General features: G+C 43.3%; 1 protein-coding gene across 5 annotated transcripts in view; it reads right to left on the reverse strand.

Annotated features, from left to right (window-relative positions):
• The window catches only part of NKAIN2 (sodium/potassium transporting ATPase interacting 2), a 633,537-nt gene extending 606,800 nt beyond the window's left edge, over positions 1-26,737 (reverse strand). For all 5 annotated transcript variants that reach the window (XM_048491445.1, XM_048491428.1, XM_048491412.1 and 2 more), the window contains exon 1: positions 25,857-26,737. In XM_048491445.1, the coding sequence (XP_048347402.1) occupies positions 25,857-25,910 (54 nt within the window). In that variant the 5' untranslated portion in view covers positions 25,911-26,737. The remainder of the gene's footprint in view (positions 1-25,856) is intronic.
• Between the last annotated feature and the right edge of the window lie 1,142 nt (positions 26,738-27,879).

Raw genomic sequence — 27,879 nt, forward strand, 5'->3', positions numbered from 1 at the left:
CTGGACACCCTATTCAAGACATAGCGGTGGCTAGTTTGATTTTGAGGGAGGGACCCTATTTGGGTCAGGAGCAATAAGACCCTGGTGGAGACTCATGACCATAGTGCTATGCCATGGTCCGTCAGAGATAGGCCCAGGCTCTCTGCAAAACCTGCCTTCAAATCCTTTCGTGCCCCTTCCCACCAATCACTGGAATATGCAGAGGGCTAGCTGGCAGCCCTAGTCAGTCCTTCCGTAGTGACACACGATTTTCGTGAGCTCCAACTAGAGCTGCAACTCATTTCGGAACGAAGCACCTTGACAATAACAATAAGGCGTGTCTGCTTGTGGGTTCCGGTCGGCTCTCGGCTCCTTTCCTGTAGCCCCGATTGGCAAGTGAAGATACAAAACCTACTGACTTGGCTTTCGTCGTGTCATCTATCTACTTACCATCAGAGCCTTAGAACCGGTACCAAAAAATTCAATAAGGGATGGGAGTGTACTCCCACTTTTTCACTGTCCCCAAAAAAGAATGGGGACGCCAGGGCGATCCTCAACCGAGACATGTCAATCGCCATTCAAGCAAATTCAGGTTTCTAGCATAAAACCCTCAGATCCACGGTTATGGCTATCAGGAGAGGGGACATGCCCACCTCCTTCTTGATCTGGACGGAGGCATACCCCCATGTACCTATACACCTGGCTCATCATCATTTCCTCGGTCCGCTGTATAGTAGACTTCCATTTTCAGTATATAGCTCTGGCTATCTGGATTGGCTTACATCTCCCTGAGTTTTCACGAAAAGTCTTGTTTTGCACTCCATTTCCCTGCTCCGCGAAATCAAGGGACGAGAGTATCTATTCAGATCTCAATGCATCTTCCCATCAGATCCTCGATCGAAAATACAGGCCATCAGAGACGTGGATGAGGGTCCAACATATCCATCGGATCAAGAGTTCCTTGGCCCCTTCCCAACAGATGGAAATAATTTAGGGGCATTGATAGACACGTCCTAATTTGCACTCTCTGTGTACCTCCTCGGGTAAAAAGTCCAGAAAATCCAAGAGACCAGTCTTCGTGATCTTTATGGGCAAAAAATCTTCCAACTTACTACAACTTGCCAGCTTTGATTGGGCCTTTTTAAGCTATCTTTACAATGGACCCTTGCTACAGTGTCGTCGAGCCCACACCAGGCTCCTCTACAAGCCCTTTCTAATGCCTTTTGTATAAAAGCAAATCATTCTGAAGAAAGATCGATCACTGAGCCTCCCCCCCCAGCAGTCGGTCTCAGTTCAAAATGGTGGACCATCCACTTCATAACCTTCTACAAGGTAAGGTTTTCACTCCTTCGCAACAGATCCATATCCTTGTGGACGCCAGTCTGTCCGGGTTTGGGTGCTAAACTGGGCCACTCACCTGGCTCAGGGCTCCTGGTCCGGGCACAGGCGCATCTTCCTCACTCAACATTCTAGTAGGTCAGGAGCTGCATAAGGGTTGGCCCTGTAATCTTTCAATCACTCTATTCCCAGCAGAAGCATCAGGTAATCTACACCGCTGTGCATTCCTACCAAGTGCCATGTCAATCATCAGGGAGGCTCCAGGTCACTTCTGCCCTACACAGAGAAGCATCAGGTGTGATCTGCATGGGCGAAACAGAATCCTGCACCCCTGCGAGCCGAGTACATTCGAGGCTCACTAAACACGGAAGCTGGGACTGGCTCAGCTGGACTACTGCTCTCTAGTTCCTAAGTGTGGAAGTTGAACCCAGCAGTTTTCCAGACCATCCAGGAACGCATTCGGGATGGCGACGGTCAACCTCTTTGTATCACTCCTGAATGCTCTGTATCAGCTGTGATTCTCTACCAGATACCACCATTCATAGGCGACAGCGGCCGATGCTTCCTCAGCTCCTTGGTCGCAGAGGGCTCTTCTATGCTTTTCCCCCGATCCAAGCTCCTTCTACAGACTACTCCACTGCAGCAGTCGGAACTGAGGGAAATTCATAATTAGTCTCCGAACTGGCTCCAGGAGATCCTGGTACTCAGCATTGTGCCAGCTATCTGTCACACTCACTGCTGGTTCTACCACAACTGCTGACCTGCTCTCCTCCCAGGGCTCTTAATACATCCCGGAATTCCAGGCTGTGTCTTATACTAGAATACTGGCTTTGAGCGGAGACTGCTGCGAAAACGGGGTCATCCCACAGGGCTCGGCAAAGGCTAGGTTAGCTGCTAGAAGAAAGTCCACCATCAGAATTTATGACTCCTCCTGGAAGGCTTATGTGCTGTGGTGTACCAGAGAAAAGGAAGGCCCTAGAGTTAGCTTCCCCACTGCATATATTGGAATTCCTGCAGAACGGGTTTGAGCTAGGCTTGATAAGTTCCACCCTATAAAAGCCAGTTAGCTGCCATTGCAACGGTTCTACTCTGAGGACGAAGGGGATGCCCATCACCAGGGCACCCAGACACCTTAAAATTCTCTGCTAAAGGGGTTTCTCAGTCCCAACCTACCTCATGTCTCCATGGGGTGCTGGGACTTCACCTACTTCCAAACCCCCCTTTGAACTCAGTTGTCTTTACATACATTTTAAATGACTTAGGGATGAAGCTTTTGTTCCTGGGTAGCCATTACCTCCTGGGCTTAGAAGGGCATCAGAGATTAGGAGCCATGTCAACTAATCCAAATTCTATGCTTTTTTTCCCCAGACAAACTAGTGTTAAAGCTTGAGCCCCAGCTTTTAGGACTCCAAAGTGGTGCATCTTGAATTCCATCTGCAGGAGGAGGTGGTTCTGACAGGCCTTTTGTCCGAACCCCACACACCCTAGAGAGTCAGTTGGCATCACTCTGGGATGTGAGGGCGCTCTCCCAAGACCTTTCTGATATGCACTGAAAAACTCCGCAAATCGGGAGGCTCTGTTTGTTAATATCATCAGCTCAGCCTAGATTGGGCTAACTCCATGTATGGCTGTGACTATCAGCTCTACTATTAAGACTCAAGGCCCTTGAGGTCTATAAGGCCAGGGGATTCTATGCTGACCGGAGTTGCAGCCCACTCCACTAGGAGCATCGGCCAAATGCTGCTCTCCTTAAAACACATTCCCCTTGAACAGATTTCCAGGGTGTTACTAATGGGCTTCTCACTCGTCATCTGTTAAACATTATAGACTGGCATCCATTGATGCTGCGTGCAGGCTTCCTCCGGGAGTTTTATCTTAGAAGCGCCATGTCAGGGAGTAACCCAACCCTCCCTTTTTTCTCTGTGGCACTGTTTCAGAAGTTCTCTACTAGATGGCCTGCTACCACCAGGCAGAACCCACTCCATTGGATACTCACCGTGAAGTGGGTCTCTTCCTTGGTGGTCGCAGGCCATCTGGGCTCCACCCGGTTCTTGGCTGACCGATAATGTGTTCTCTAAATATCCAGCTTTACAGTTTTTTTATCATTTACAGTTAGCCCAGCTCTGTTCTTTATTGGGCTCCTTTTATCCTCTTTTAGCTAGGATTATTCTGCTTCCTTCAAGGTAAGCTGGGCCGTTGTAGTTGTACATTGTGCTTTTGTTACGTTTGCCGTGTACTGTTACTCTCGGCTAGTCAGATACTGGGGCGGCACCACCATTTGACACCTGACAGGCTTACCAAAGAGCTCTTTTCCTGCCTTACTCTCACAGAGCAGCTTAATACCCAAACTACAGATATCAAGTACTCACTACATAGCATCCCCTTCACAGTGAGTATCCAATGGGTCGTTCTTTCAGTGACCCAAGGCTTCCAAACGAAGAACTGTCCTGAGCAGAACTAGTCTACAGAAATAATTCCTTGTGGGTATAATGGTACAATGTGTAGGCATATTCTTATTTTGAACCTTTATGGAGTAGCAAGAGCAGTCATGAGTATGACTTGGTTAAAGTACTGTGAATTGCCAGCTCACTTGGGAGTTCAAAATGGTAGATTTCAAAATGCTATATCTTGAAGTTAGGTCATTGTGAATCTTTTGCCAACAACATGTCTGTATAATGAACAGAGGCACAGCTTACTGAAACAGTGCATGGAGCTGACCCCGGGAGCTGCACCCCAACTGGCCCTGTCCAAGGCTGGCCCTGACCCAAGCTCCAAATGGAGTCCAAGTGCAGATCCAGGGCCTATTTGCTACTGACCTCAGCTGGCTGGGTCCAGTTTTAAGCTGCAGACTTGAAGCCTACAGTTTAAAGCTGGCTCCAAGCCTCATTGAGGTCAGCAGCAAACTGAGCACTGAATGCTGACCAGTTCTTGTTCTGGGAAAATAGATTTTGTTCAAGGCTGTTTACCAAAATCCTCAGCATGATTTAGATTGCATCCTTTCTGTTCAACCCAAGTAGAAGAGTGGAGGAATTAGGGAGATCAAGTAGAACATGTTTTGAACCTTTGGGAGTAAATATCTGAACACCCAGCCCTGGACTCCACTCAGAACATCAGTCGGTATACAGCTGGACATTAAATCTTCTGCCTGGCAACCTGCCACAGACACACAATCTTCTCCACTGATAAGACACTATGCTGGTCTTCAACATGACTCAGTGGGACCATGGCTCAGTGGCAGAGCCTTGCATGCAGAAGATCCTAGGTTCAATACCCGGCATCTCCAGTTAAAAGGCTCAGGTAGCTGGGTGGCCTTGGAATAACCACACACTCTCAGTCTATCCTACCTCACACAGTTCTTGTGAGGATACAGATAGAGGAGAATGATGTAAGCAACCCTGGATTCCCATTAGTAAGAAAGGCTATAAATGAAGTAAGTAAATAAGTAAATAAATACAGTTGACCTGAGGTGGGTGGGGGGACTGCATGTCAGCATAATATATTCCATTTGTGCAATTCCATAAAGAAGCATGGCATTTTTGTATGACTCATAATATTATATTTCTGGGTCAGGATCAAAACGGAGGTGGGCAGGTCCAGGGGAGTTATACTTGGAGCCTGACATGGAGGATTCCTGGGAACCATCCTAGATATTCTGAGAGCTAACAGGGTGTAGTGGTTTAAAGTTCTGTTGGTCCTTTTTTTTGCTTTTTGAGGGGTGCTAGGGTTCAGATTCCCACTCTGCCATGCAAGCTTGCCGTGTGACCCTGGACCAGTCAAACTTGCTCAACCTAACCTACCTTACAGGGTTATCATGAGGATAAAATGCAGAGAGGAAAACAATGAAAGCACTTTGAGTTCCCTTTGGGAAGAAAGGCCAGATATAAATAAAGTAAGCAAAAGAGCAGCGCCTCTCCAAGCATAAGGAATTCCATGCCTAGCTGAAATTCAACAAGTGGAGGCCAAGGGCCACTCTTACATAGGCTGCAACAGTGCTTGACACACAGTCTTAGCTCAGGGCATGCAGAGCAGGCAGCTGGGCTCACCTGGAAAGAGAAACATGACATGATCCTATAGGGGAAGGTCTGAAAAGGACTGCAGTAACACTTAAAATCTCTGCACATGGTCAGGAGCACTTTTTATTACTGCTTTACCTGCTGGCAAGAGTGACCCTGGTCTGAAACAAGTCTTCCCTTCTGCTCCTCAAGAAATTGGTTCCTCTACATAGTTCTAGCCAGCAAGAGACTGGGGCAGGGAAGAAGTGCACCCTTCCTCTGAATTTGTCTCTGCTCCTGTCTCTGACAAATTGAAAGGGATGGTTCTTTTAAAATTCAGTTTACTTTCCTTCCAGCTGGCAAGAGACTGGGGGCAGAGAAGGAACTCGCCCTCTCTGGCCTTGTCCCCACTCCCAGTGTCTCAGTGCTACTCGACTAGAAGGAACGTAAATTGAATATTAAAGGAACCTCAGGGGATATTGGTGGGCCTGTGCCCTGGCAGGGGAGGGGCAGCTGCCAGGGCACCACCAGCACCTGGTGCCTGGTGCCTGGTGCAAGAGCACCCCCCACCCCGACCCTCTTGCCATGCTCTTGATAGTGAAAGGTCCTACAGTAAACTCTGATGCAAAGTAGGTTACCTTCCCATATGGGTAACTGCAGTATATTTAAAAAGAAGAATGGGTTTTCAGTATTCCCAAATGAATTTCTATATAACTTTGTTAACTCAGCTCAAACTAACAATCAAGGCAATAATGGGGGGGGGGGGTCCTGATAGTATATATGAGATAAAAACAGGCATACATTTTCACTATATTAATTTTCTCCCAAACACCCCAAATTAGCAATTGCTATATGTTCATGTTTGCAAAGACATATCCATACTAAGCCTGATAGTGTTGATTAGATATTTTGAAATAATGATGCCAAGGATGATTTTTTTTTTTGGATACCAAATTTCCAAATAGGTTTCACAGATTGCTTATTTGTGATTTCTCAAAATATATTGTATAACTCAAAAAGTATCCCAGCTTCTTGTAGAAGTTTCATTGAGTAGGATTGCCAACTTCCAGGTGGGGGCTGGAGATGCCCTGGAATTACAGCTGATCTCGAGACAGCAGAGGTTAGCTCGCTTGGTGAAAATAGCTGCTTTGGAGAGAGGATATTATGGTGTTACACTGCTGAAGTTCCTCCCCTATGCAAACCCTGTCCCCCCCAGTCGCCACCCTCAAAACACTAAGTATTTCCCAAGTGGGGCTTCACAACCCTGCTAATTGAGGCACAGCAACACTGGGCATTCCATAAAAATGAGAACAATAGAATATAACAGGATTTGGTATTCTACCTCTGATTGGTATGTTACTTGCTGCTTGTCATAATGTATAGGCAAAGGCTTTACACACCAGGCTCCATTTTATTTTGTTAATGATGCCCAAAGACAAAACAACAGTCAGGTATTATGATAATCAGATCAAATAACTGCCCAATATTATCAGAGATATGTTACAATCTAATGAAACCAGACTGGTTATTTTGAATTACTGATATGACTTTTCTACTGAAGTAGCACTGAATTTTAGAATTCCTTAGAGAGCAGTGTCTGTAATTCGCCTTTAATACGATCTTTTCAGTCTTCTCTCAACAATAGGGATTATTCCCTCTCCACAGATTCTTTGTACATGCTATACAATTATGGAATCAGCAGCTCATAAAAGCTTTATACCGTTTGGCAGCAAAGTCATCCAGTCCAGGTGTCTTTTTCCATTTTTCATACTTACAATTGAATTATATAGTTCCTTCATTTCCACAGATCTCTGAAGAACGTAAATTTGTTCCTACAATAATGGGGCAACTTGAACGTTGTTCAGAATGAAGCTATTGTCTTTTGTACATACTCATCTTCAAGAGCACATAATTCTGAATAAACAATTTAAATAACTTATTAATCTATGTCACTTTGGTGGGAATTTTGTTGCAATGGTCTCACAGAAGATGAATATGTGGTCATTTACCAGGCTTGCTTCAGTTTGTGAACTTACCAGCTTACTTTTGTTCTTTCCAATGTATTTAATTAAGCAAGTTTACCAAAATCAGCTTAACTCATACAAACTTTATTATTCTCATATCTTTACTACTGTATTCAACCCAAAGGGTGAGTTGGCAAAGCTGAATTGGCTTTTACAGTCTATTGTTCATGTAATTTAATTATTTTATAGTATTTGTCTTTTTATAGAAGGCATGCATGCATATATAGACATTTACTAGCACACTTAACATGTGCCTTCCACTACATTACAGCAAAAGTTTATACCAAATTACTGTAGAAAAAAAAACTGGGACGAAGAATTTCACTAGAGCAGACTATTGGTAATTATTTTCCTGATTTAAAAAAAGAATAGTTACTGGAGCCATTTAAACAGGGAGAATGAAGGATTAGGGAAGGGAAGGGGCTGCTTAATTTCTTCCTCATTGTATTTATCTTCTAAATAAATCACTCACACACACACAGACCTGCTTTTATCTATGTCGGAAAAACTTCACAGACATGTGTACTATTTTCTCAATGCAGGTAAAAGCATCTTGTGGATAGCAATTTTCAGCAAGAAAACAGCAAAATAGAAAGGAGTTAATAGACATTTTTAAACACGTAATTGGTCATCCCTTACATTGCAGCCCTCTGCTGCATTTTTCTGTGGAGAAAAGTATCACAAAACGATACACACATCTTTTTGTGGGGTACATACAAGTGTACCTATACCTCAGAGGCAAACTTCTTGAATATATTTCCTTCCTTTGAAGCTCAGTGTGACTTGGACTGTGCTCCTGTCCATGGACATGACTTATCTGTTTTTTCTTATCCCTGGCCTCGCTGTCACCAGCAGTCACTATAAGGTACAGATGAAGAAGGAAGGGCTCATATTATGTGGCTCATATAAACAAGCAGTATTGGGCAATTCTTACAAGGTGTCCCTGCACATATACTAGTGATATCTCTATTTTTAAACCATGTCTTAGTTCAACAATTTATGTGACATAGTCCAGGAATAGTATTTGGGTTAGGTCCCAGGGGAGCATCTCACTGCCCCCATCCCACTGGAAAAATCTTGTTTTAAAAAAAATGAGATTGGAATAATCAATTTTGGAATGCTCTAGGGTCCTTTACACACATGCAGAATAATGTACTTTCAATCAACTTTCAGTGCACTTCGCAGCTGGATTTTACTGTGCGGAATAGAAAACAATTGTGAAAGTGGATTGAAAGTGCATTACTCTGCATGTGCAGAAGGGGCCTTAGTGTCCCGTTCTGCAGCTGATCTGCTGAGGATAAAGACACAGAATCTCAGGCAAGCAGCCTAGATCAGGTTAAGACTCAACAATCTGCAATTTCAAGAGCAGAAACTAAAGACTAGCTATCTTCCACAATAGATGGAGTCATGGCAGCATGGAGCTGTCCAGGATGAACCACTAGCAGGTTTGTAGAAGATGGTGAACAAGAAAAGAATAGCATCCAACGTATTGTCAAAGGCTTTCACGGCCGGATTCAACTGGTTGTTGTGGGTTTTCCAGGCTGTGTGGCCGTGGTCTGGTGGATATTGTTTTGCCTGCATCTGTGGCTGGCATCTTCAGAGGTGTATCACAAAGAGAAGTCTTACACACTGTGTCCAGTGAGAAGGGAATCTTTTAGTGGAGTATATATTGTCCATGTCCCAAGATGGGGAACCAATCAGTAAGGGTTTGGGTGGAACTTGCTATGCAAAGGTGTGGTTGATAGTATTGTATTGCGGGTAAGGTTTTTCAGTCCAGGGAGTGATTCACATTTGCATTCCCTGCAGCAGCAATAGTCTTAGTGAATGCAAACCTTGTGTCTGGGTGGAGTCCATTGTCCATGCACCTAGCATGCCCTGGGCCTTTGATTCTGGTGTTTTTAATTACTGGTAGCCAAATTTTGTTAATTCTCAGAGTCTCTACCTTCTTGTTGAAGTTTTCTTAGTGTTTATGGATTTCAATGGCCTCCCTGTGTAGTCTTACATCGTAACCTTCCAAAATTCTGGACAAATATTTGAAGGAATGTCAGGTTGAAGAGGGAACAAGCTTGTTTTCTGCTTCTCCAGAGACTAGAATAAGGAGTAATAGATTCAAGGTACAAGAAAGGGGATTCCACATAAACATTAGGAAGAACTTCCTGATAGTAAGGGCTGTTCAACAGAGAAATACACTGCCTCAAAGTGTGGTAGAACCTCCTTCTTTGGAGGTTTTTAAACAGAGCCTGAATGACCACCTGATTGTGTATTTCCTCAGGCAGGAGGTTGGAGATGATGGCCCTTGCGGTCTCTTCCAGCTTTATGGTTTCTATGATCTATGATATCAAGATAACCTGAATAAGGTAAATTCACCATGAAGCTCTTAGTGGTTGTATTTGATAACCCTGGAGTTTGTTACAATTCTCTATTTCAATATTCTTAAGAAAAAAATTATGACAATTTAGTGAGAGACCTCACTATTCAGTGTCAAGTAGTATATGGCCCATTATGCATGGGTCACTTGCCTCAGGGCTCTTTGCTGCACAATGGAATTGAAGTGAAGTCTCCTCATGTTTCTCTGTTTATACACGAGGAGGCACCCCGCTGCCTGTTGTGGGTCTGCATTGCATGGTTTTCTGGGTCTGATTTTCCTGGTTGTTTTAACTCCACCCATCAACTCACTCTTAAAGAGATATAGTCACAATAGTTCTGGGTCTGTGAAAGTCCTTTAAACTACTGTTATATCAATATTATTGTTATTGCAGTTCTATTGATATTGTAGCCTCTTTCCAAAAATAATCCTCCCAAATGAAAGAAATAAAGCAATTCCCTGGACCATTCTGCTGAAGGAAGGGGCCATGTCCTATAACTGATATTCTCTCCCTGCTCCTCCACACACACACACACACACACACACACACACACACACACACACACACACACACACACACACACACACTTCCTGCTGCTGCCGGTGGAGGAGAGGCTTGTTATTTCGATATTCCCAGATTAGATCAATTATTATGTCATGAGCCAGCTCCTGGGCACGGTCCTGGGCACTGAGAACTCTGATCTAGAGCCTGAAGAAAACACTGTGCATTCAGAACTGACTTCTTGTGAAGAAATGCAGGCAGCAGAGTTAGCTCCAAACCCTTCTTTGCAAGCTAATGCAGAGCCTGATGCTGTGCAGCTGGGAGAGCCTTCATGAATCTCAAAAGAGCCAAGTAATGAGCCAGCTGCTCAAAGGAGGCAGACAGAGGCTACAGCTGCAGAGTAAATGGAGAAGTGCTCTAATTGCTTCTAGATATGGCAGAAGGCTCTGTGAGAGGGAGGCATCTACATCTGAAGAAGTTTGAGCCCTTGCAGGATCCCAGCTTCATTAGCCAGGACTTCCTATATAAACACTGTCTTGGGCTGGGCTCTGCCTGGGTGCAATAAGTGTACTTCCCGGTGAGCTCCACATGCCCAGTCTCCCCCTTGATCTCAGGATCTCAGCCTGCCCACCTGATCTACTGCATGTACCTTGACTCTGGACTGCCCTGACCATGCCTTTACTTGTTTTGACTATGCCTTTCCCTGTTGCCTGCCTGACTCCTGACTGGCGGACTACGCCACACATGCTGCCTGCCTTGACTCTAGTTAGTCTGGTCACACCTAGCTGGTGCCTGCCTGCAGCACACATTATTGCGATAGATATAATATGGTACAGATGCTTAAAGTTGAAATAAAAAGCTCTCCCAATCATTAAGGAGGGTGGAAGGCAGAGCAGGGGAGGCAGAGTGGAGCAAAAAAAGCCTGAAGCGAAGAATAATGCAGGGCCAGGGGAAAAGAATAATGCAAAGCAGGGGGAAAGGTCGCTTTTTGCCCAGTCTCACGAACAGCAGAGATTATGAGATCTGCCATACAGTAGATGTGAGAGTGGGAAAAGGTGTCCATAACAGAAGATCTGCCCTGAAGAGAATCTCCCTTCAGCACAGGCAAAACACCAGTGTAGAATCAGCCTATGAGTGCCATTTAGGAATTAGTGTGCTAAATGGTATGCTGTGAAACTGCCAAGGAATAAAAGAGGGCTGCTTACAGCTTACACCAGTAGTCTACAACCTTTCCAGACCCAGGGGAATTGGGCAGGTGCTCATTGTAACACTCGAAAGGCAGAAACACAAGCAAGACCCACTCCAGCCCTCCATTTTTTAAGAGTGGACACTTGACAACATTATACTAATGCATATGGGGACTCCACATTGGCAACATTCATGGGACATTAAAGGAACTTACTCTGGAAAAGGCAGGACAAGAGGAAGAACACAAGGAAGCTTGCAACTGATCCGGTGGATCTCCATAACTTGCCTGAGTTCCTGAAGCATGGGTCAAAGATCACTGGAGCATGAGTTAAAAGTCTTTCCTTAAAACAGAATTCTTTTTTTCATCCCCCTATCTTCACAATAACCACACATTTTATGAAAGATAGACAAGAAGAAGCAATCTTTAGTCACTTGGTTGGATCCATTGCTGATTTTCCACTGGCACAAGACCTTCAGGAGGAGGAGCCAGGGAAGTCTTATGCGTGGCAAAAGTCCTTGTGTATGCAGAAAAATGTTGCAGTGGAACCAATCCAATTTCTATTTGTGATATACTGTATATTGTAATATACTGAATAGCTGTGTTTTTTTAAAAAAATAAATTGGCTATGGTCTTTTTACTGCTAAATCTTTTTCCTAATGCATTCCTGCAAATAGTGTATAGTCATTAGTTGAAGTATTTTCAAATGACTACAGTATTCAATCAAGTGTTGCATTTATATTGTTGATTTACAAATTAAATATAAAAGTGGCCATAAAACTTTATTGTACCTGGCAGATAAATTCACACAAGTAAAACCAACCAGTTGTAAATTAATTAAAGATTTTGTTGTGAAATTATTACCTTTATTGTATATTTCAGTCGTAACAATTCATGATCAAATCGGGAAAAGTCATCTGCTTACATTCAACTAGGCCTGTGGGCTATACTACATTTTTAATATCTCATCATTAACCACTGACAGTTTATTGTATGGAAGCACACCTATTTTTATATACATCCTTTGACTGAAAGTTGGCTGTACTATGCAGTTCAAAGCAAGTGATAAATTAAGAACAAAGCAATGAAGCATTTTGGCTGACAATACTTGTGGGCACAGAGAACAAAAAAAAATCCAAAACTGATATTTTTAAAACATCTGCACAACATTATATTTCTGCTGTGTGGAAAGGACCATAGTTAACGTCCTGGAGATTTTCCAGCTCTAATATAAACAGGAAGGGCCTTTACTGTAAATATCATTTGTCTTGGTACAGAAATCTGTTCATAACAAACTGAATCCTAATTATATAAGATGCATACATAGATTAAATGCACTAAGAATAAGTCAATTTTTTGCAATAAAACTTGGAATCAAACTGCTGCCACAAGGGTCTGATTAAAACTTTGAACCTGGCAAGAAAGAAAAAGATGTTCCTGTCCTTAAACTATCCATCAACCATTATTCATGTTATCTTGGCTGGAACCATGCAATGGATCCTCATGCAATGGATCCTGGGCATGCCAAGATGACTTGGCTTAAAACAGATGTCAGCTGTATGAAATGCCATTTTTTTTCCCTGACAAATCTGGCATCATATATAATTTGGTCTTAAGAAGTCCTATAAGGAAGCATTCTTCCCATTATCTGTTAGCAGACACAACTAAAAAATGACTGATTAATTTAAATAGTCTCCTTTCCTCTGTGCTCCTTATTCTGTTTTGAATAAACATAATGCAGCTTTCCTGCACTAGCAATTGTCGCTAACACCAGGTGAATTTTGCTTTCTCATTCATGCAGCGTGCGCCTAGCATTATCCACAGCCAGTACTATCTGTTCTGGAGGCTTTCAGGCACCACTTTCTCAGCACACAGTTACTCAATACTTCTTTCCATTATGCTATTTTTAAAAATTATTTTAGAGTCTCCAGAGATTGTTTGTGAGACTTCTGCATGCAAAACATGTGTTCTACCGCTAAGCTGTGACTCCTCCCCAGTCACTTTTACTATACCACAATTTTATATGCAAGTTGTGTGGGAAAGGTAAATGCTTTTAAAAGAAAGGACACAAGAGATACAGGATATATTTGCACATTTATCTGAAAGCTTCAGTGAGTTATAAAATGATCAACATTTCTCATAAGTTATAGATGAACTCAAATCAAGAAATTATTAAAAATGCATAAGTACAATACATGTGAAACAGAATTATTCACTATGCATGTTTACTTTTAATGGGTACAAAGACAGACAATTTTATCTTCCCAGCGCTCTTTCTAGCAACAAGATATGGAAGCCCATCTTCCCAAATATTGCCATGCCAATTTTAAAAAACTACAGATTTTAAGACCAGCATTGAGAACTTAGTATAAGAGACATTGCCCAGTTTGGAAACCAGTAACCCAATAGTGAACATCCACTTAATATACATTTGCTGTCCGAGGGTGGATCACCTCTTGTGCGCGGCCCTTTACAATGACACACATCACACCATTGCTGGGGTAATAAATTGGCCATAGCCATTTTATTGAGCAGAAGCGTGAGGCTAAGCATGGGTCTGGATCTGGTCATGCGTGCTACAGCTCAGCCGGGTGGGTGCCCGGTCCCAAGCTTCGTTCTAGTGTGGGGCTCTGCCAGGCAGACACTCCTGGCCAGAGATGTTCCCCTTCAGCCCAGATCGACAGGGCAGTCGGCTCTTGTCGCTGTTGCCGTTCCCGAGGGGAAGGCGCAGCTCCCTAGCCCCCTTGCCCTTGCCCTTCCAGAGCCATACCCATGAGCCAAAACGCCGCGAACTAGGCTATGACATAATAAGCATGCATTAACATATAAAAGTAGGGTGAAGTGGGTGGGCAAATCATCGTCCAGCCTGAACAAAGGAGGGCAAGCCCCTTTAAAGACTTGGCTCGCTCCTCCTTTCTTCCAGTGACACTGCCCCTTCTCAACGTGGCTCCCTTTCCATTTCCGCCCTTGTCTAGGCAGTGTCAGCTGGGGCTCGTTCCACCCCCACCCCGATCAGCAACTCCACCTCGTGGTAATTCACATGCGCCTTTTACTTGGAAGTAAATGCTGAGTTCATAGCAGGGCTGGCCATTTTTGGTAACACCAGGAAAATTTTATTTTCTCTTATGTGCAATGAGTGTTTAATATTATCACTTTAATGCTACAGCAGTCAAGCTGTGTTATTATTTGTTAGATCCAGTATCTCACTTTGCAAAAGTAATCATTTAAAGAGCATACACTGATTTGTTAAAACACAATTTGTTAAAGCTCTCTCTCTCTCTCTCTCTCTCTCTGCATGTGTGTGTCTGTGTATAGTAAGCCATATAACATGATAAAAGCAATTTATCTTTTTCCAGTGAACACGTATCTAAATAAATAGGAACTGCATCTTTTCCTAAGCAGAGACTTAGACTGAGGATAAATATTTGTGAGCAGACGATTCCAAAGATGTAGGGTATCAATTAAGGGAAGGCTGTGTACATACAGTTTTCTTCATGCACCCGGGAATTCTGAGCAAAAGAACAACCTCTCAATAATCAAATTAAATATACTTAGAGGAGTAGATACCAGTCAGTTCCTACGTTCAACAGTGGAACGTTTCTTAACCCTTCTATGTGTAAGTACATGTTGACTTTTCCATGAAGTTCTACACTGGATATTGGTTTAATCATGATTGTACAGTTCTTTTACAGTCATTCTCCAAAAACCAAACAGTAAACTTGAACAATCAGGTTTTGCATATGCTTGATATGTAGTGATGTGGGTTGTCTGGGAAAATCTGAATCAGAATTTTTTCTAACTGAAATACTATCAAAAAGTTTAAATAATGTTAGCAAAAGAATGTGAATAGACCATCTACAAGCACTGGGGTTTGTCCATGCTTCATATCCACACTTAGCCAGCCTGGAGAACCTGTTTGATCCCCCACTGTGGTATGCTGTGGTGGCAGCTGCTGCCAAAGCATTTTTTTTTAAAAAAAGATTACACAGCCAATCAAATCTCCAATAGTTAATCAAAAGCCTTGCTGCGCAAAACCTTTACCTGGCCCCACCCACCTCCTAAAACATTTGGCACAAGGGTTCCCATGGGCACCATGTTAATGACCCCTGGTTTATGGATCAGGAAGATGTTTTCTGCAGTTTCCCTCCTATATTCCCTTGCTCAGTGCCTTAGTCTAGTTTCTCCAAATGGGTTTGCAGTTTTAACTCTTTCCCTCCCAGTTGCAGAGAATAGGAGAAAGCCTACTAGAATTCTATCAGGAGATATTAAAACCCATCCATCTCTCTTTTTTGATAATGGGTATGGTTGCCAGGTCTATGATGTGATATTACCTCAAAGCACTGTGACATCACTTCCCATTTTGCCCTCAAATCATGTCACATTGTCAATGTGATGCTGATTTTTCTGCCTTTTACCCTCTTCAGCCAACCAAGTGACTGAGAAGGGGGGGGGGGGAAGGGTTGCCAGTGAGAACTATAGCAGAAAGCCCCATGTCCAGAATTAAAACTACTGGCTCATCTGAAGAAAGAAAGCTAAGACCGGAAGTGCAGAAGACTGAGTGCACAGTGGACATGGTATATGTATTTTAATAAATAAGTGAACACTTTGCTCAGTGGAGTGGTAGGACAATGGTAGGATGAATTCAATAGTCACAATACACCAAACTGTGTTTGTAGCTATCTCCACATTCCTCTGAGTATTATGTTTGAAGACATTACCCTCTCATCCACAGCAGTAGAAATCTATCCCTCAGAATGAATTCCTTCCAACTGTGAAATCCCACCCCAACTGCATTCCACTTTTCAGGGATGATCCCTTATCTGTCGACTGCCTGGTTAATGAGATTTTATCTCTTTATGCTATCAGTAACATTTTCAGCACTGGTTACAAAATTCCACCTCATATATCCCATTTATTTCAGAACAATAAGCATTGGGTCCCTTTCCCACTGGGCTTCACAGACATGCACAGATTTCAAGTTGTGATACTGGAAAGCAGACAAAAGCGCATGCTCCCCCCCTCAAGAACACATGCTTCTGGACCCAAAATGATCTGGTTCACCAGCATGCCAGGCCAATCTCTTAATTATGATTGGAAATCAACCAAATAGTGCAGCTGGTAGCAAAAGCAGCTACTGTACAGCTGCCATTCTGTTTGCAAGGGGGTTCATAATATTTGCTGCTACATCTGAATAACTTGCCATACTGAACTGCACTACATTATCTGTGCCATCTTAAATAGAGTTAGATCCTCCTAAGCCCACTGAAGCCAACGGACTTAGAAGGGTGTTACCCTACCTAGGTTAACACTGCAAATTGTGTCAAAGTCCAATGCAGAGAATCAGCCCACGGGGTGGGGGGACGCAATGCCCTGGGCGGAGCAGCAGCTCTGTAGAGAATGAAGTGCTGAAAATTAGGAATAGTGACCTCTGTTTTGAATGGAGGGAGGGAGGAACAGAAAGAGAGAGAGAGATGTTCAGGACAGAAAAAATGTTCATGAGGATTTTATGGTCCTCAAGGCAAAACAGGACACGTCACAATTCTTGTATAAACGATCTCTAAGACACTTGTATAAAGAATAAAGTTCTATTCTGAGTGATCAAATATGTTCTTGTTTTACAATTTATGCAATGAAAATAATGAAAAAATGTAAAATATGAATACTGGTACTATCTCATCCATGGATTGCTTACCTCTGATAATACTTCTAAATGACAAATACATCATTCTGTACATGTCCCTTTCATTTTATGGAAAATTTACAAAGCCACAGATTCAACAGTTCTGCAGGGCCTGCAAGTCACAGATGTTCCACCAGACTTTTGGCTGTGGTAGTGATGATTTTTTCCAACTCTGCTGGCCTCCCAAATTTGCCCCTCCCCCTTCCTATTTGATAAAAAATTGAAACAGAATGGGAAAGGAGGGTATTAGAGTGGTTATAGGCAGGACCTCCCTATCAGCCGAACTGTTTTAAAATATTGACTAAATGCCATCCAGAATAGGAACTTTAATGTTCTATCATTATTTGAAACCTTTAATTTAAACCTTAAACCTTTAATGTTCCATCATTATTATAAACCTATTGATTGTATTGTATTGTATTGATTGATTTTAAACCTATTGGTTGTATTGATATATCACTGTATTTTCATTTGTATTTCCCAGATTTTGTTAGCTGCACTGTGCCTGGCTGTTCGGTCAGGAAAGAGCAGGATATTAAATCCAATAAAATAAAAATAAAATAAAATAGACTTACAGCCCCATCCAAAGGGCCAGGTGCCCGGGTGCAGAGATGCTGCCAGACCATTCCCTAAGGGATTTTCCGGCAGCATGGGGAGGTAAAGTATGCAAAAAAGCCTCCCCAAAACTGGAAAGCCCCAGCCACTAATGATAGTATGTGCATGGACATGCATGTAATGGAAATCTACTGGGTTCCTCTATTGCAGAGGTTCCCAGCCTTTTTTCACTTGAGTATTCCATGGCAACTGATTTCCCTAAAATTGTGCCCCCATGTCAGCAAACCCATTAGGTAATTTTTTTCACGTACCCCCAAACACTCTGCCCTGTACCCCTGGGAATATATAGTCCAGATTGGGAACCACTGCACTAGTGCAAGGTGGGTTTTTTTCTGCCAGAAGAAACTAGCCAGCTGGTACCATCAACTCCTCTCAGCCTCGGACACGGGGAAGGGAGGAGGAGAGGGAGGGGGTGAGTCTGGCGAACCCTTAAGTCGCCATCTATCTTTTTATAGCTATTTATCAACTTTTACTAGTTAGAAAGTGGAAGGTGTTTTATAGTTTTAATAGTTGAATACTGTATTTATTGTTTTATTGTGTTTTATCAGTTGTAACCTGCCCTAAACCCTTTGGGATAGGGCAGGATAGAAATGTGATAAATAAACAAACAAACAGACAGACAGGCAGGCAGACAGACAAGAAGACCCTCCTGCCTCACCATAAAGTCTTTTAAGCCAAAAGAAAGGTTAGTTGTTAGTAGGATGGACCCAACCCAATACGCTCATTAAGTTAAAAACAGAATTTTTCAAATAATAACAGTGGGGAGGCAGTTATACATATGTATGAGTACTGATATGTACAAATGTATGGAATTGTTTGAAAGTCCAGGTGTAATAATACTATGCACTGCTAAAACAGAAATAAGAGTATCAATGAGCAATTAGGTACACATTTGCAGAAGTGGCTAGATAAGACAAAATGCCTTTTCTTTTGTTCAACTCAAAGGCTTTTAGAAATATTGTTTGTTTGGGGCATGAATACGATATACATTTATACTGAATCCGTTGCCATGACTTCTACCCAGGGGATGAAAGGAAGACTTAGATTTTTGGGAAACTTGTTGCCAATATTTCTTTGATGAAACAGTAACAAAAAATTGTTAAGGAATGGACTGCAAAGCAACCAACTGTGATCACTTTACTCACCAATTCGCAGATAATACCTCTCATACCTGTTCTGATTTGGACTCTGCTTTAGCTGTGACAAATTCAGATGGTCTCAGAATGTGTGCTGGTCCAGTTCTTTTATCCTGTCCAGTCTGAGGACTTGGACAGGATTCTTGGAAGTTTGATCCTTGTATGATCCTTGCCCTTTCCAACTGCTTACATTTGCGGGGGGGGGGGGCACTAGTGGACTGGATCTGGAGGACTGTAAACACCTCTTTGAGAGACTGGGTGATCACCCCTGCCTTGAAGCAGGCAGAGGTACACCCATGCTTAAAGAAACCCACTCTAGACCAAGGATAATGGAATATTTATTTATTTATTTATTATTCCACTTTTATACCGCCCTCCCCCGGAGGGCTCAGGGCGGTTCACAACATTAAACAAAACAGTGGATATATTAAAAATTAAAACAGTTTAAAAGCAGCATTCAGTTTCTATATCAGTTAAAAAATAAAGATGGCATCTAGCTGTTCAAATCTCTACATAAGGGAACAGCGGGCTTTTAGTTGTTTCCAGTTGTTTCCAGGCACCCTATCAGCGGCTGGACTCTCCAAAGGCCCGGCGGAATAGCTCAGTCTTACAGGCCCTGCGGAACTCGTTAAGGTCCCGCAGGGCCCGGACAGCTGGAGGAAGAGCATTCCACCAGGCAGGGGCCAGGGCCGTAAATGCCCTGGCCCTAGTGGAGGCCAGCCGCATCATAGAGGGGGCGGGGATCACGAGCAGGTTGGCCTCTGCCGAACGCAGAGACCGACGTGGGACATATGGGGCCAGACGGTCTCTCAGATACGAAGGTCCCAGACCACGTAAGGCCTTAAAGGTTAGCACCAATACCTTGAAGACAATCCGGAACTCAACTGGGAGCCAATGCAAGCGGTGCAACACGGGCATGATGTGGTCTCTAAAGGCACCTCCCGTGAGCAAACGGGCCGCCGCCGCATGCTGGACTAGTTTCAATTTCCGGATCAGCCGCAAGGGAAGGCCAGCGTAGAGCGAGTTGCAATAGTCTAGCCTGGAGGTGACTGTTGCATGGATTACAGTGGCCAGGTCCGCCTGGGAGAGGAAGGGGGCCAGTCGCCGGGCTTGTCGAAGATGAAAAAACGAAACCCGGGTTACATGGGCCACCTGGGTCTCCATCGAGAGAGACGAATCCAGGTGGACCCCCAGGCTGCGGACGGAAGGGGTCGGTGCCAATAAGACCCCCACACACACCGGCGGCTGGAAATCCCCCGCCCCCGCCCCACGGCCTAGCCAGAGAATCTCCGTCTTCGTTGGATTCAGCTTTAGCCTGCTCTGCTTCAACCAACCAGCTACCGCCTCCAAACAGTGCTGTAGAGCTGCAGGGGCGGCGACCGCTCCCCCCTCCATCGACAGAATGAGCTGGGTGTCATCAGCATATTGGTGACACACCAGCCCAAAACTCCGTACCAGCTGAGCAAGAGGTCGCATGTAGATGTTAAACAACAGCGGGGACAACAGCGCTCCCTGAGGCACTCCACAATGAAGTGGGCACCGTCGAGAGGCCCGGTCCCCGCACCACACTTGCTGACCCCGGTCCCGGAGAAACGAGGCAATCCATTGAAGGACAGTGCCCCGCACTCCGGAAGCAGCCAGGCGGTGGGTCAAAAGGTCATGGTCGATTACATCAAACGCTGCGGTAAGATCCAATAATACCAGCAGCGCCGATCCGCCTCGGTCAAGCTGCATACGGAGCGTATCTGTGACAGCGACGAGAACAGTCTCCGTCCCATGCCCAGCACGGAAGCCGGACTGGAAGGGATCGAAGGCCGATGTGTCCTCCAGAAAGCCCTGAAGTTGCTCCAGCACCACTCTCTCATTACCATTCAGTCTTAAATGTACCATTCAAGGTGCTTGAATGAGTGGTGGGTGCACAACACCAGGGATTCCTAAATCAAATGGATTGTCTGGATTCATTCCAATTTGTTTTCAGTCCTGGTCATGAGACTGAAATGACTTTGCTCACTCTGGTGGATGACCACTGCTCAGCAATGGATGGGAGACTGAAACCCTGTTCCTTTTCCTGAATCTTTAAGTGGCTTTTGGTACTACTGGTAATAGTATCCTTTGAGCCACCTTTCAAATTTCGGAGTGGGAGGCAGTGACACTGTTCTGTAGTAGTCCTACCTAGAAGGCAGGTCACAGAGTGTGGTGCTACAGGTTTCATCGTGTTCCTTATCTTTATAATATCAACGTAAAAGTGTTAGAAGAGATCATCTAGAGATCTGGATTGAATCGCCTCCAATATTTAGGTGACCCTCAACTCTGTCACTCCCTTCCTTGAAAATTCCTCATTAAGGATTTTTCATTTACGTGTTCTTAGAGTTTATCAGTGGGCGGAGTTCCTTGAACTGATTGCTTGAAAGAATGTGATTATCATGCAGCACTGAAGGTGCACTTTGGAGCTTTTTGTACATATGTTTGTAAATAGATTATATGACTCCAAAGATTTTTTGGGTCTTGTTCTGAATACTTTTTAAAGGTTTTTTCACCTTGTAAACACTTCTTAACTTACACAGCTATTGCTGCTAGCTGTGTTCAGTGCACTTCCTTTGTTTTCATTTATGTTGCACTAACCTCCACTTGCTCATTGTTTATGATACTATCTGCTTTCCAGCAGATCCCAGGGAGACAGTTTTGGGATAGATGAAGGCTTGCAAACTGGAACATAATCCCAACAAAATGGAGGTGCTACTGGCAAGGAAGGTTTGGCTCAGGAACTGAGATATCTCCTGTTCCAGATGGCTTGCACTTCCCCTAAATGAGCAGGCTGATAGCTTGGAGATGATGCTGCACCAGCGTCTCCCACTGGAAATCAGCTGTTTACACAGCTGATCCATAGCAACCCCAGTTATCTTTTTCACATAAATACTATTATACTCCAAGAACCCTCTTCTGAAAGCATTTTCTGAACATCATTCAAGAGTGAATTGTAGAAGTGACTTACCAAAAGCTTGAATATGAAGCAGTAACACTACTACTATAGGTTGTGGTGGGTTTTCCAGGCTGTGTGGCCGTGGTCTGGTGGATCTTGTTCCTAACGTTTCGCCTGCATCTGTGGCTGGCATCTTCAGAGGTGTATCACAGAGGGAAGTCTGTTACACACTGTGTCCAGTGTGAAACATTAGGAACAAGATCCACCAGACCACGGCCACACAGCCAGGAAACCCCACCATAACCAGTTGAATCCGGCTGTGAAAGCCTTCGACAATACTATTACTACAGTTTAAAACTTTCCACAAACAATGAAATAGTTTTACTGTTACTAAAAACTAAAATAAGTGTCAAGTCAGTCTAGCTGCTTTCTTAGAGTATTTAGGAAATGGAAATATAAGTCTCCCAAAATATGGATCAAAATAGGTGAACTGAATCTGAAATTTAAACACCAGAAAGGAAATCTGTTAATATTCACACTTTTTACAGATCCTTTTTTAAATCTCTTGAAAAGTCTTGCAAATTACAAAGTAACGATGGTTCTCAACAGAACTGAGACAATTCAGTATTATTTTTAAAAGATCAAAAAATTTTCAAGTAACAAAAGCAAAGAATAGAAGCTGAGGAAGCTGTGATCACTTTTTTTCCTCCAGTATAGTGTGGTAATTATTTTTATCACTCAGTTCAGAAATAGGTCATCTGACAGGACCAGAATATGTATAGCAACCAGATCTGGGAGTCTGTCAAACAAGGAACAATACATGAGCAATAGATTGATTCTCATTTACTACACTCCCTGGAGAATCCCACCTTGGGAAGAAGGATATCAAGCAGTGATGGGAAAGAGGAACTGTGTGGTTTTAGCTTGAGAGAAGAGGTAAAAGAATAATATTTCGTATATCATCCAGGACAACATTATCTCAATTAGCAAATTGGAGAAACTAAGTCGTTTTAGAATCATTTTAATATACTGATTTAAGTAACAGTAACACAGCAATTTAAATTTTACTACCTATCATATTTCATACAGATTTTAGAAGAAATACATGAATGATCAAAAGCTGTTTTCATTGGTACAAGTAGAAACTACATCACATACCTGCATTATTCTTAATTTTTTTAATATTCTATAATATTTGACCAGGAAAGAGGTGGCATGGTATAGCCTGATCTCATCAGATATTGGAAGCTAAGCAGGGTTGGTGCTTGGAAGAGAAATCACTAAGGATATTCTACAGTGGAAGGCAATAGCAAACCACCCCTGCATCTCACTTGCCTTGAAAGGGCCTTGCCATAAGTTGGCTGCAACTTGACAACAGTTTACACACCCACACCCACACACACATAGTACTTGACCAACATAACCTGTCAGCACATTTCATCATACTAGTTGTGTACTTTATTACTTGGATATTTTCAAAGGACTTACTTACACTGTGCTCAAATTAAGCAAAAAGACTGACTACAATCCTATATCAATTTGCACTGGAATAAAGTACATTGATTTCAGTGGGGTATACTTCTGAGCAAACACAAGCAACGTAGCCAATGAAATACAGGATCCTTCCTCTCACCCTCCTGAGAATATATTACTTTTACTATTGCCTTATATTTAATCTGGTTGTAAATTTTGCCCAAAAGTGATAACTTAATGGCAGTAGATTCATGTCACACTCAGTAATGTTCAGTCAATACAATTTGAAGTCAAATTAGTCCATTCCCTCTACCTCAAAATGTAATATTCCATGCACATCCTGAACACATACCATTCAGTGAATCCCATGTTCTGTTATGATATCTGCCAGAAAGAAATGGAAACAAAGCACACCACGGCATATTCCCAATCCAAAACTAATAAAGGCTCATCTCTTGCATTATAAGGCAGCAATCCCAGACTTGCCACCAAGTATACATTCAACAGTCTCCAGGTATCTCATGAATGTACTTGTATGTTCCACAATTCAATACACATTACTGTCTCATTCATACTTTATATTACTAATTGTTCATCTAAAAAAACAAACAATGGCTAAAGCAACTCTGTTTTTAAACATGTTTCAATTTCACAAGTTCATTAACAGAGGTATTCATTAATGCCTGCCCCATACCGACATGAATTCACATATGACAACTTACACCAAATAATTACATTGAAATCAACCACTAGAATTCATCATATTTCTGTGATTAACCATGAACAAATATTTCTAAACTTGGATAAAGAGGAAAATTGACAAGTCTGTCTGCAATGGGGCAAACAGCAACATTAACACCAGTGGGTCTAATACTGCAGCAATTAACTTTATTTGGGGTGGAAAACACCTAGACATATTTGTATCACATGTATGTAACAGTCATAGAACCTGTAATCATGTCCTGTAATGTAATTCAAATAATACTGAGTAAAAGTTTTTCTTCTCACCAAAGATGAACACCATACAATATTTACATCTGACTTATTTTAAGGCTCGGCAAAGTAATACAAGTAAGATATGTTACAACCTCCAATATTGGATTTTGATTCACACAGTTTTACAATCTACATTCTTCTACAGACTTTAAGAAAATATATATTTACATCCTTTGTTCATTTTGTATGACACTTCAAATCTAATATACATACAGAATGAGTTTACACGAACTGCTGGAAAAAATCAGACAATACTTTGGTTATTCTTCAATACGTAGCAGCAGCTGCTATGTTGGGTCAAAAGAATAAGGGATATGAACCCTTATAATATCAGATGCTGTTGTTCTCATATGCTGTTTGCAATCTTTCCACGGGAACATGGGAAGCACAACACAAGATTTGATAGCTCGTTGGTCCTATCTAACATGACATTTCCCTTGTTATTACTTTTGCCATATAACATATAAAAACTGTTCAATAACTGTTCTATACAGGCTTTAAAAAAACCTTTACTTTAAAGAACTTAAAATTCCATGAGTTTAAACCCCCCAAAAACTGAATTCTCTTTTAAAAAGATTTTTCACATGCATAAATGAAACTAAATGGACAAGATTGGAATGAATCTTATTTCTTTCTAACGATGACAAATAGATTGCTTCCAACTTCACAAAAATTGATGGCTTTATTGCAACATATAAAAAACACGGGCATATATTGCCTACAAACTGACAATAAATCTTCCGCATGCACTTATCCAGGTTCCTGAAAGCTGCAGCTATACTACAGAGTCTTCATCTTTATGGGAAATTTGTGATCCTTTGCCACTCAGGAGGCTGCACTGTGGCACTTTTCTTCCATCTCAGTGTTAACCACTCCACAACCAGTTCCATCAAAACCTGTTCATTTATAACAAGTCCAAAAGTGTGACATTTTCTGAAACTGCCCACTTAATTGGAGCTGTGTGATGCAAACAACTTTCCATTCTCCTGACAGATCACTCAGCAAAACTCTAACCAGGTAACACAGAACACAGATTTTCTAGTCAACAGCTCCTTCTTCAATCCAAGGCCATTCCAGGATTCTTTGCCACTAACAGTCTGGATGATTTTGCCAAGCAGTACAATGCACATTATTATATTTTTTAAAATAAAAAATGCCAACCAAAACTCAGACTCAACCATTGCCACCCTCAACAGGCCTCAAAAAGAACAGCCTCAAAAGATGTTCGAAATAGTTACCCACGCTTTAAGGGAACTCAACTCCAAGCTCCCTTCTGAAACCTTTCTGAGGAGGAGCTACCTTTTTCACCCTTGCCTCAAAACCATGCCCTCTCATCAGCCACTCCATCCACAGCAGCGCCTGTGATTCCCATTCTCCTCCAAGGGAAAAACACAAACACACTCAAACTTCACAAAGCAGGAGGTTTGATGGGCCTTCCAGAGAAAGGGGACTGTTGATGTGTTGAAAATAACAGTCCTAATCTATGGTCGTGACACATCTACCTCTCTTTCAATACTTTCCACCCCCGCCTATTTCAGTTATAGAATTTCTGTACTTTAAAAAAAAATGAGACACAACTGACACACAGAGGTTTTGTTTCGTTTTTAAATTAAAAACATCCCGAAAGGGGGAGAGTAGCGAATCACTTACCAGTTGCATGCCACAAATAAAGATCAGCGTGCACCTGCCGCTGCAATAACCCATGGTTTCCGAGACCCCCTCCACACAGCCCCGCTGTCCCACGCAGAGCCCGGCCGTATCCAATCAGATGCCGGGAGAAGGTAAGTAAGCCTTAGCAGGACTCGGGAGGTTCCCGCTTGCTGCCACCAGCTCGTCCCGGGAAGAGACCGGCATTAGGACCACGTTAGAAGCCCCACCACAAGCAGCCGTCTTTGCAGCCTTCAGTCCCCTTGTGCAAAGATGCCTCCGCCAAGAGCAGCAGAAGCGCGGGCGTGAATGGTGTCCCGGAAGCCAGCAAGAACAGCCCCGATTCCCAAAGGCATTCGTCCTTTCCAAGTTTGCCCGCCGCCTCTTGAGCCATCCAGCCACTTGGGCAAAGAGACAAGTGAGCTCAGCTCATTCTGGCAGCCTGAAATCCACGAGAGCAAAGCCGGCGCTCTGCCTTGTTCTTCCTCCTTAGCAGAGCTCGGGCGGCAGCCACGGTAGCAGGAAAGGCTTTTCTCAGAGCTTGAGCAGGTAGCTCCTTAGCAAAGGCGTCTATTTCTCCATGCAATCAATGGCAGGGCGATTATTCCCACTGCAGCACAGCAACAGAAGGAGGAGGAGGAAGGCTGCTGCTCAAAAGCATGTCAGGCGCTGTCTCTCAGTAAAGCATCGGCCACCGCCGCTCTAGCTTCCAGCTCCAGCCCAGCTTGCAGAGGGGGCGGGGGGGGGGGTGCGATAGAGATACGGGAGGCGGAGGACCTCCCAATCCCCTTCAGACTTCAGCTCTGCTCTGGACTTCGGGCTTTTATTTCCTTGGGCAGACACAAAACGCTCGGCGTGACGCTCGCTCTCACAAGCAGCACAACCCCCACCCCCACCGCCCAGGAAGCACCTTACTTGAGGGGCTGTCTGTTGTAATGCCTTTGAAACGGGGGTATTACATGCAGAAGGCTGGCGGGAGGGAACATGTAGGAAAGTACCACAGTCGTTAGCACAGCTGGGAGCGAGGGGAAGAACGCCCAGGGCAAGAGGACGACAGAAAGACTTTGGACGCCGCCCACTCCGTCCCCCTCCCCGCCTTGGCTGCTGGTGCATCTGAGGATGCCACCGGTGGCGGGGGCGGGGGGGTACTTCTGGAGGAAAACGCGTAGAAAGGACAGGCTCAGCAGCGCAGAATTCTCTGCTGCCTCCTGCTGGGGCCCAAAAGAAAGAAAAAGGAAGGTTTGGGTAGGGAATAAGTCTCAAGGTGGATCAGCTTACAGACGTTTCCAACTTACTCCTACTATTGCTTACTGCACTTATGCGAAACATGCCATCCAGAAAGGGGAATGCACATAATTTGAGTAAGCCCAGCATTCTCAATTAAGGGGAACGTCTTTTCTGTTGGGGCCTTTGTCTCTAATAACCATTTGACAGGGGAGAACCCGTTCCCCCAGCATTCACTTGAGAAATTTCTATCTGCTTTGCTGAAAACACAACAACCCCATCAGGAGAAGGAGAGCGAGAGATGACAACCTGATTCATAGAATGGCATGCCTCTGCCATCAGACTCTTTTGTGCTATAATATTTATTATAGCACAAAATATAAAACAATTAGAATGAGAACTAAACACAAGACAAGATGGGGTAATGATTTAAGAAGGAAAGGAATATGAGAAGAAAAAGAGTATTAAGGTAAAAGGAAGAGAAGGCCATCCCAGAGGTGAAGTGAAAAATGGCATAGCTGTAAGAAAAGGGTAGGGAAGGTGGAGGGAGAAATAGCAGACAACAGTAATATACGATCAATTGTAATTAGGATGGTCCATGTCTCATCCTCCCCCCCCCCCATTGTATAAACAAATGATAGACTAATAAGAGATGTAGATCATTTTGGAGTGATTTCAGAAGAGGCATTGCTCCTCTACACAGTCTAGACCATAGGTTCTCAACTTGTGGGTCGCGACCTCTTTGGGGGTCAAACGACCCTTTCACAGGGGTCGCCTAAGACTCTCTGCATCAGTGTTCTCC

The sequence above is a fragment of the Sphaerodactylus townsendi genome, linkage group LG01, assembly GCF_021028975.2.
Source record: "Sphaerodactylus townsendi isolate TG3544 linkage group LG01, MPM_Stown_v2.3, whole genome shotgun sequence".
Taxonomy (NCBI): Eukaryota; Metazoa; Chordata; class Lepidosauria; order Squamata; family Sphaerodactylidae; genus Sphaerodactylus; species Sphaerodactylus townsendi.